Source organism: Cyprinodon variegatus, unplaced genomic scaffold, assembly GCF_000732505.1.
Source record: "Cyprinodon variegatus isolate N-32 unplaced genomic scaffold, C_variegatus-1.0 Scaffold985, whole genome shotgun sequence".
NCBI classification, from domain to species: domain Eukaryota; kingdom Metazoa; phylum Chordata; class Actinopteri; order Cyprinodontiformes; family Cyprinodontidae; genus Cyprinodon; species Cyprinodon variegatus.
Genome location: NW_015151438.1, coordinates 8,180 through 17,825, shown reverse-complemented (window position 1 = coordinate 17,825; position 9,646 = coordinate 8,180). Strand labels below are relative to the sequence as shown.

Sequence of the window (9,646 nt, the reverse complement as noted above, 5' to 3'; positions counted from 1 at the left end):
ATTTCCGGGGACAGCTTTAGCCGGGGACAGGTGGTCCAAAACGGGGACAGTCCCCGGAAATCGGGGACGTCTGGTCACCCTATTTTAAAGGGAGACTATTAAGGTTACTGCAGCCTTTCGTTTTGTGTCAGTCTTTGGACTCTCGTTTGACATCACCACTGTGTTTTTAATCCACACAACTAGAATTTACTGGAGTTTTTCTCTATTTCATATCATATGATGTAAACACACGTAGTGTTGTAAATAGTAAACAGCTGATATAGTGCCTTGGGGTGAGGGTACTCCAAAGCATTTTACACCACATTCAGTCATTCATACATTCAGGCACACATTCCCTTTCTGATGAATGTAAATGAATGTACTCAGGAGTTTCTGAGTTACTCAAACAAGCTTAAAAATTCAAAGTCACATAAACTGTCTTAATTCCTAATTTAATGGTTGGTTTAAACTTGGTTTTCAGTACATCTGGATGTGTTGATCTGATGCTATATAAATGACCATATTGCTATTTACCGGTATGTGTAATTGCAATGAAACTGATGAACTAACAAATGTGTTTAACTACTATAACTATCAAATGAGTATTTTCCAACATTACATCAAAAACTGATATTTCCACAACTTATTTCTTTCATCAACCGCTGGAATTTGTCTCAGGGGATTGTAACTCAATCAAAAACATGATTCTCCCAGCTAATTTGTTATTATTTTTAGATTTAATCTCGCAGGCAATCATTTATTTCTAAAATAATATTAGCATTATATCAAAAAGTAAATCATAACGTGCCAAAGGACTCTAAAGTAGCTTCATATGAGAGAAAAAACATTTTTTACCTTCTTTACTTCATAGGGTAATCACTATTTTCAAATGGGTTCTTCGGTGATGCCAACCCTACCAGGTAAGAAATCTCTCTAAAGCTTTCTAACTGTGGCGCATGTATTCTTTTGCCCATGCACGAACAGAAGTGTTGATGCATGCTGGGAAAACTCACTGATCTAGCAGCCATGCACTGTCATGCACACCATTACAGTGAAGAGTATTCTGGAAAAGACCTGTACCACTAATGGACGCATCGCAGAGTCATCGAGAGGGCAGCCGGGGGAGGATGCGATGCTCCCAAAGAGAGAAGAAAAAAACATAGCAGACATCTTATCTGATCTGTTCAGCTTTCTAAGTGCAGACAGCCAACCACACACACCCAGCCTGTACGAGTCAATGAGCCCAGCTCCAGCACATAAGCTCACCATGGCACCAGCTAACCCACTTTGGGACTCCCAGCAGAACAAAAGAGCCGTCATTTATGAAAACTGTTTGAAGTGTCGAGGAGAGCTCTGCCAACCTCTGCTACAGGTCACGCCTGCTAAAATGCCCCCCAGCAGGGGTATTTCCGGATGTCAAAGCGTCCCAACTGAGCTATACGTGAAGAAAAGCCAAGTTAGTGACAGTACTGCTGATGAGGAGCTGCTTCGTGAACTCCTCAGAGATGCTGATGAGATGTGTCAGCCTGAAGATGTAAATGATTCAACAGGAAATGGAGGTAAGAGAGACAGACCCTTGGTATCCTTTGTGCCTCTGAAGAGGATCTTGACTTCATTCTTTTCACTGCCTTTTCCTTGTACTATTTTCTGCTTATTGAATCACTGATTGTGTGGCTATTTTGTTTTGTCATTTACATTCAAACTCTCTAAACCTAAATATGCTCAAATATAGAATTATGATTTTTATACTAGTCAAACACATTTCTAATTAATGCTTTTTATGGTTAATCAACAACTTGATGAAATCTAATGGATGAGATACTGGGTACCATGCTTGTTTTGAAAACCATTAAATTCCTAGATGTTATACACGATCATGATCATTTAAGGCGATAGGTGTATATTGTACCTTCCAATGATCCTTTTAAAATGTATGGCTAAAAATACTCTAGACATGTCAACATTCTGGAAGACCACAAATTAAGATTCAGCTTTCGAGGAGCCATCATTTCAAATTTAAACTCATGATAAACAAGCTGACAGTGAATGTGTATTTGACTTTGCGTACTTGTGTGAAAATAAAAGTCATTAAAGAAAACAAAAGAAGAGTAAAATCTAAAAGTTTTGATCTATTGGTCTTTATAAATCACCTTGTTAGTAGTATTTTCTGACTTTGTCATCATTTTATATTTTAGATTTGTGCTAAAGAAATTTGAGCAGAGTGTTAATGTGTGACAGCTATTAAAAAAGTAGGTAATGGTAATCCCCCCCTTCCACTATTCTGTATCCTCTTTGTTCAAAATGCTATAAGTAGATATGCTGTTTAAGATAATTATGTTTATTAACTATTAATGTTGGACAAGTATGTTGATCTCCAACTTTCCCAGACCTCTTTGAATGTTCTTGACGACGGTGTCTTTTCTAATGCATGACAAACAAGAAATTTAAATTATAGTACAGTTGCACCCTCTCTACAAAGTTAACTCAACTCCCATTCAGATTTAGCAGCAGCTAGCCAGTAATGATGAGTTAAAATCATGCAATGCTATGCAGACGCTCTGTCTGCAATGATGAAGATTCTCTTACTTCAGTACGCTAAATGCTTCAAGAGGCTTTCACTGCATGGGAGGTGGAGCCTTTTTCAGGGTAACTGAGCAAATAGTCATCTGACCACATTTTGCTACTATAATAATATGCATAACAATATCAGCCCAAGATGGTCAGTGAATAACTATGTCTTGGGAGCAAAAAAAAAAAAAACACATTTACTTTCAGAACTTCTTTTAGGGTTATCATCATCTGTGTTGGACATTATAAACCCTGTTTTTAGCTTTTAGAGTCTTTGCATTATAAAGATGTAATCAGCTATTTTTCTTGTACATGTGGAGAAGAAGACTAAACTGACATTTAGCTACTGTGCATATTGACCATCTTTAACAGCATGTGTGGACCTCTTTCTGTTACTAACAGAATGATTTCTCCCTCCAAGTGTTTTTGATCTAACGCTCTGTTTTCATCACGCTGGCTTGGGTTGGTAAAACACAGTTAACAAAACATTATTACTGTTGTTGTGTATTTGAGCATACACAGTCATGTAAAAAAAATAGAATACCCCTTGATACCTTGTTTGCTTTTGACATATTGAATGTTTTTGTGTTTAATAAATTATAAAACAGTATAAATAACCTAAAGATAATTTTGAAATCTTTCTTATTTGTAGTAAGAAATACATCATTAGGTGAGGAACAAATTTATCCGCCATCTCAATCATTCCTTTCTTAAACTCAATTAATATTAAACACACTTAAATGTGATAACCTTGTAAACAGAGTTAAGTTAATTGATAAACCAAAAACAGCATTTAAGAAAAATAAATCCTCGGCTACAAAACATGCAGGTCGAAGTGTCAGGGCTTGGTGATGGTCTGCTGTAACAGAGCCTGACCAGCTTACAGTCACAGAAGACGGGCAGCTTTATGTGAGCCGTTTAGGGTTCCTTAAGGGTCTAAAAGAAGAAAATGACTCAAAATATACCACACATCAACATGCAGGAAACCCTGCAGACATCTCAGAGCTGAAGGTCAGGAATGGGGCAAACTTTCCTCACATTGAGAAAAATCTGATGGTTGCTAAAGATATTTTAAAATTATAAGCTATTTCTATTTTGAATGTCATTTGGCTTTGCAACTAAATGTGAGACATATTTAATTACAAAATTAAGACATTTTGTTGATTTGCAAACAAACGAGGTATAAATCTTCTCATAAAAATACCCCAACAACAAAACAATCTCTGTTCTAGGTATTTTTCTATTTTATAGCATGGCTTTACTAAAAAAATGAATTTCCTTCTTTCTGCCAGAAAAAAAGTTTACTAGTAAAGAAGAGAGGCGCAAAGCTGATCCAGCTTATGAGATCATGGAGAATCGGGTGCCAGAGAAACACCCAGAGGTAGGTTGATACAATTCTATGAGTGGCTTTATGCTATCAGCTGTTCACACATTTCGACTGTAACTGTGTGTTATGGTTCATATATCTGGATCTTCAGCTGTTTTATTGTTACAGGTATTATGTCTTAAATCCCAAATTCAAGATAATGATTATATTTTTGTTGCTCTTTGTGGTTGAAGACAGCTTTTTAGTTGATCTTTCCAGTGTTGAATTGAGTAAATAATCTGTAAACTACTTTTAAGTTTTTAAATCAGGTGTAGTTTAAGAATTTTCAGAGACTTGGCTTCAGTTTCCAATAAGGATCCTAAAAAGAGGCCACGACTGAGCTGTAATTGTAGCCATACATTTTTTAACACTTTAAACAATCTGACTTTAGTACCTAAATAGTTCATCAAGGGAAAATATAAGTGAGGTGATTGTTAAAAGAATGTACAGTTTAGTTCCTATTCTTAAAGTAAACGAATCAGAAGGCACCAGCTTTATCGGGAAAGACTTCTTTGCGTAGGGGAGGGGCCTGGTCACACAGGAAGAAGTTAATACGTTTTTTCTTTCTTTTTTTTTTAGTGTTACTAGAGGCATCTTAAAACTTGCTTGATTATTAAATTGCTACTTTGTCAGCTCTAATACAATCTGGCCCTGACCTCAAAGCAGATCACAAGTCATTCATACAGGAAGGAAATTCTGATTTGAAGGTGAAAGCTACAAGTTTAAAGCGGAGCAACTGTGCACGCTTGCTTTTGTTCCTCCAAGTAGCTTCCAAGCCTCTTTGCTTGGCATCAACACTGAAACGTATGGTAACACTACAGTAGTTTTGGTTATTTTTTGGCTTGAATCTGAGAAAAATAAGACCAAGCCACTAGCATCTGGATATCACCTGAGCTGCATCTCTCGTGACCGGTTGCAAAGTGATATGATTATGCAATATGATTGAAAAATTAATCGTTTTGATGAAAAAGTTGTTGCTATGACCTTTAAAGATATTGTAACACTATTGGGCTAGGCAGCTAACTGTGGCTACAAATGCAGCATCAGAAGAGTGTCCTTTTAAGGAGCTTGAGGTGTGGAAAAAAACAGCAGGAAGTGCTTTTAGGTTTGATGGATGTAGATTAGGTGATTGAATAAAAAAAAGACAATTACAGCCATACGATGACACACTAGAGAATTGACTCAAAAATTAATTTCAAAATCATAAAATCCGTAGTCCATGTCTAACTCGCCATCTTCAGATCCAGATGAGGATCTGATCCGTCAGGATAAAAAAAAAACCCGACCTAAAAGGTCAGTAAAACCCATTAATTTCTTTCAAAAACAATTAAATGCAAATATAATACAAAGGAAACAATTACTCAATTTAATAATTTAATTTATGCATACTTAATACAAATGCATTAATTATATTCCTAATAATTAGACAAACATTCAGTTTAAATTAACCATAATTCAAATAAAGTAAAACAAAAAAAGTATCTTATATAAAGCTTAATCAATTTAAAGTTAAAGTGCACTTTCAAAATACCAAATAAGAAAAATAAAACAAATTGTCAAATACTCAAGCAGAGTGAGAGAAAGGAAAAAAATTAAATAAATATACATACTGCATGATATCAACTTAAGTATAGCTACACTGCTCAGATCAATCTTGTTTTAAACTGCTTCGGAATCAAGGTAAACGTGTCAAACACGCACAAAAAATTAGCAATCAAGTTACCTTTTCAAAGAGAGCGGGGTGTACTTAGCCACAATCAGCTCTGGCAGAATCCCAACGACGGTCCAGGTAAACAATGCCAATGCTTCTAATAAATCAACGCTCTAATGGGCAGAAATACCACAAGGAAAAATAATAATGTATCAAATAAACTCACCCAGCAATCAGATCAATAGGGTTAAATATTTCAGATGAATATGTTGAGAAGACACCAGCAGCAAGCCACAATGGCAGTGGAAACAGGTGAGGCCTTAACTGCATGCTTGAGGCGGGGTCTTTAAAGAAGCCAGCTGATTTGGGCAACACAGGAAGTGGGCTGAAAAGATAAAACTCTGATTAATTGTGGGATACAGTATGTTTTGTGATCCAGAATGATCTAAAGAAAGTGGATACATAGCAACAGTGTTCTTTATCTTGTTTTATGGACAAATGGCAGAATATGGATAGTGTTTCCTTTTCTGGCCCTTGGTTTTATATCACCGCCACCTTCTTGACTGGAGGTGTTGAGCAGTTTATTTCACAACCTCTCCATATTTTATTAAGCTGATTTAGATAAATCTTTTAAAGTTTTTTCATGCCATGAGTTGCATCTTTTTGTGTTTTCAATTAATAATTCTTCACCTTTTTCTATTTGGTTCTTTTAATATTCTTATGTAGCTTATGCCTTCTGATCTCTCTTATTCTGGATCCTCATCGTAACCTGTCCCTCTGGCATTGTTCCGCTGGGTTTCTAATTTAATCACCTTCATCATCATGGTGACACAGATAGTGACACAGAAGAGGTGAGGTGGGGAATTGAAGCCACATTTCATCGTATTAGATTGACTTTATGGTATCCAATAATATCATATATTCTTGCTTTACATGCTGTATATGCTGGTATGTACTGATTTATATGTAGCTGTTACAAACCATTTTTTTACATAAAAAGAATTTAAAAAAAAATCCATGCTTACTCCATAGTAATACAAGTCTGGTTAATTGATTTGCCGAATCAAAATACATGTCAACGAATTATATTAAAACATTCCCAATGTTATCACATCTACTGTTTTTTTTCTAAAACAAATCTACATTTTTAAGTTTTTACTCGAAATGGATTGAAATTGCTAAAACTTAATAATTTTGATAAATATTGTCATACAGTAATTAGTTGTGTTCTCTGCTCTTTATAAGGGGATTCCATATGCTTTTAAAAAAGGTTGCGTGTGCATCAAAAAATTATAAGTTGTAAGTATAGTTCTTATCATCGGTATCTAGTTAAAAGTTTTTATATTATGTCAACAATGTAATTAGTTAAAACTGTCTATTTATTTTGCAGTCACACAATTCACTTGAGTTTTTGTTGGTTCAGTCTATGTAAGACTTTTCCAACATGTGGCCGAACCAAAGTTCAGAATATATGACAGGAAATATATGGAGGGAGGTAATTATTAGCGTGATGGAAGAGATGTATTCTAATTTCAAAGACTTGTAACTCATCACCAAAGATTAATTGTCAAAGTACCAGTGGAAAGATAAAAAAGGCCTGGTCAGCATTAATAAGAAGGATTTCATTGCTCTGATGGCAACAAATATATAACAGATTATTTTAATAGAAAATATAATAAATCAAAATGGTTGGTTTATTATCCAACAGGGATGATTTTGCTCAGATGAATGTCTTTGTTAGAAATAACTCACATTTTGTTCTGGATCAAGGCGAGCACAATGCAGGCCACTGCTTTCCATCGAGGCTGAAATCAAAATAGCTGTGGTTCTTGAGCAATTTTCCCAGCACAGTTGCTGTCAGTTATCCAGAATTACAGAGCTGCAGACTGAAAGACACTGTTAGGCTTAGATAATAATACCTCAGACAGACTGTCTACAAGTGAGACATGGCTCTTGGTTCTCAGTAAATCTTGCTCATCCACTCTGCCCACAAATCCTTATGACATCTCCACTGATTTGGAAAAAAAGAAGAAAATCAGCCTTATGTAATAAATCCATTTTTGTGGTATGGTCACGATATTCCATTATGTTTACATGTGCTCTCTTGTCTGTGTTACAGGGTGAAGAGAAAAGCAAATATGAGCTTATGGGCAGCTACAGCCAACAAAGGCTCTTCCAAGAGGCTGAAGGTCAGTGAAAGCGACTCAAGTGGTCAACATCACAGGCTTTGATTGATTGTTTTTATTTACATCCACCCATCATGTCAAAATAATGCAAATCACTCCTATTTTACCTTATTAAGTTTTGGTGAGGCATAATTCAGGCTTCTTAAAATAACCTTAACCTACTTATTGATAATGAAAAAAAAAAGATGAGTCACTCACTTGAATCAGGATTGCTTTAAAGCTTTGCTTTTTGTCTGTTTATGAATTGTAATGAGTCTATTAAAATAATTCCATCTGTAATAGCAGACTAACAGATGGCATAAAATCCCTAAGGAGGGAGGAACATCCACATTGTAATTCACTTTATTTAGGCAAATGGATTGCGCCGTTGATGAAAATTGTTTTTACAAGTTGTTTTCATGTATGGAGCAGCTGAGCACGTCACATACCAGCTGTCAGTGGAAACAGGTTAAATAAAAAGAGGAATTACAGAAACATGAGCATCAATCGAGTTGGTATGACTAATTTAATATAGCACAGAGGAAAATGAACTACATAAACAGTAAGTTTGGATATGTACTTTGAATTGTCCTGCACTGAACTGCACAATACAAATGAATTTGCCTTGCCCTTTTCTTATGTAGTTTTGTTGGTGATATGCACCAACTCCACCGTTGGTTGGTATTGACAATGGATGGATGGAAGCACCTCAGATAAATTTAGCACTTAAAAAAAAACAGGGGCCTCATGCATAACAGTCTGTGCACCTTCCATAATAGGACTTAGAGGTTGAAAGAATTTTCAAAACTTTTAGCACATAGAATTTTTTTTTATCTATAACAGTGCAAAAATGTGTTACCGCAATAATAATACCCAGTTTACATGGAATTATATGCAACTAGAATATTTTCCCACTCTTACTGTAGCCCACCCCTACAAAACACCATTGCTTATTTATCATTGCATAAGAGAGTTCTGACAACTCCTTTGGTGACAATGGGCAACATTTCAAAGAGCAATGTTGACGCATGGAGCTTAAATGGATCGAGGGACGTTAGCTGCTCATGCTTGCATTTCCATAGACCAGGGGTTGGCAATCGAAGCCATTCAAAGAGCCATACTGGACCAAAAAACCAAAACTGTCTGGAGCCGCAAAAATCTAAAAGTCTTATATAAGCCTCGCATGGCTCAAAGTGTGTTGGCCCACTAAAAAAAAGGTCTATGTGGGCTTAAATATATAATAAGCACTCATGTTTAAATGTTTATCCTGAAGCAAATGTCACATCATGTAACCAGTCTGTTGTAATATATTTGGTGCTTTAAGTTTAAATTCCTTTACAAAACTGATATATTATTGCATTGATGAAATTATAGAAACACAATAAAGAAATCAGATTTTTGGTGTTATTTTTATTTTGAGAATTTGGAGGGAAAACTGGAAGAAAGTTCACATGCTTCATAGGAGAGCTACCTGTTTGATCTGTAAATGGTTTTTAATGCTTCTAACAAAACTAGCAGCTTTAGTGGAGTTTGGCGATGCACTCCACTTCTTAAATCTTTCTTTGTTCTCCTATTTTTTTATCCAGTCATTCTGCAATCACACTTTTTCTCTCACTCCCAATTTTGTGGTTGGCTGCACATTTAGCATGCCCTCCCCGGGAAAGGCTTTTGCAAATGACGTTTTTTTATTTATTTGACAACTTCTAATCACAAAGAAAACATGCAGGCAATCCTTCCGCTTTGGTAATAAAAGCAAATGTTGTCAATTCTTCTTTGAACCCTCTGTTCTCATCAGCTATCTTGCTTTTTCCCCTTTGGGATCCATGTCCTGAGACACACCTGCCGCTTTTTTTTACAACAGCCACCTGCCTGACACTGCACCGAGCCGCACTGTCACAGGCTATTACGCAATTCTCC

General features: G+C 35.9%; 1 protein-coding gene across 1 annotated transcript in view; it reads left to right on the top strand.

The window, feature by feature from the left end:
* Positions 1 to 7,813, top strand: part of dok7 (docking protein 7) — a 36,218-nt gene extending 28,405 nt beyond the window's left edge. The window contains exons 8-10 of the mRNA XM_015399052.1: positions 851 to 899; positions 3,840 to 3,928; positions 7,684 to 7,813. Of these exons, the coding sequence (XP_015254538.1) occupies positions 851 to 899; positions 3,840 to 3,928; positions 7,684 to 7,761 (216 nt within the window). The 3' untranslated portion in view covers positions 7,762 to 7,813. The remainder of the gene's footprint in view (positions 1 to 850; positions 900 to 3,839; positions 3,929 to 7,683) is intronic.
* The last annotated feature ends 1,833 nt before the right edge of the window (positions 7,814 to 9,646 follow it).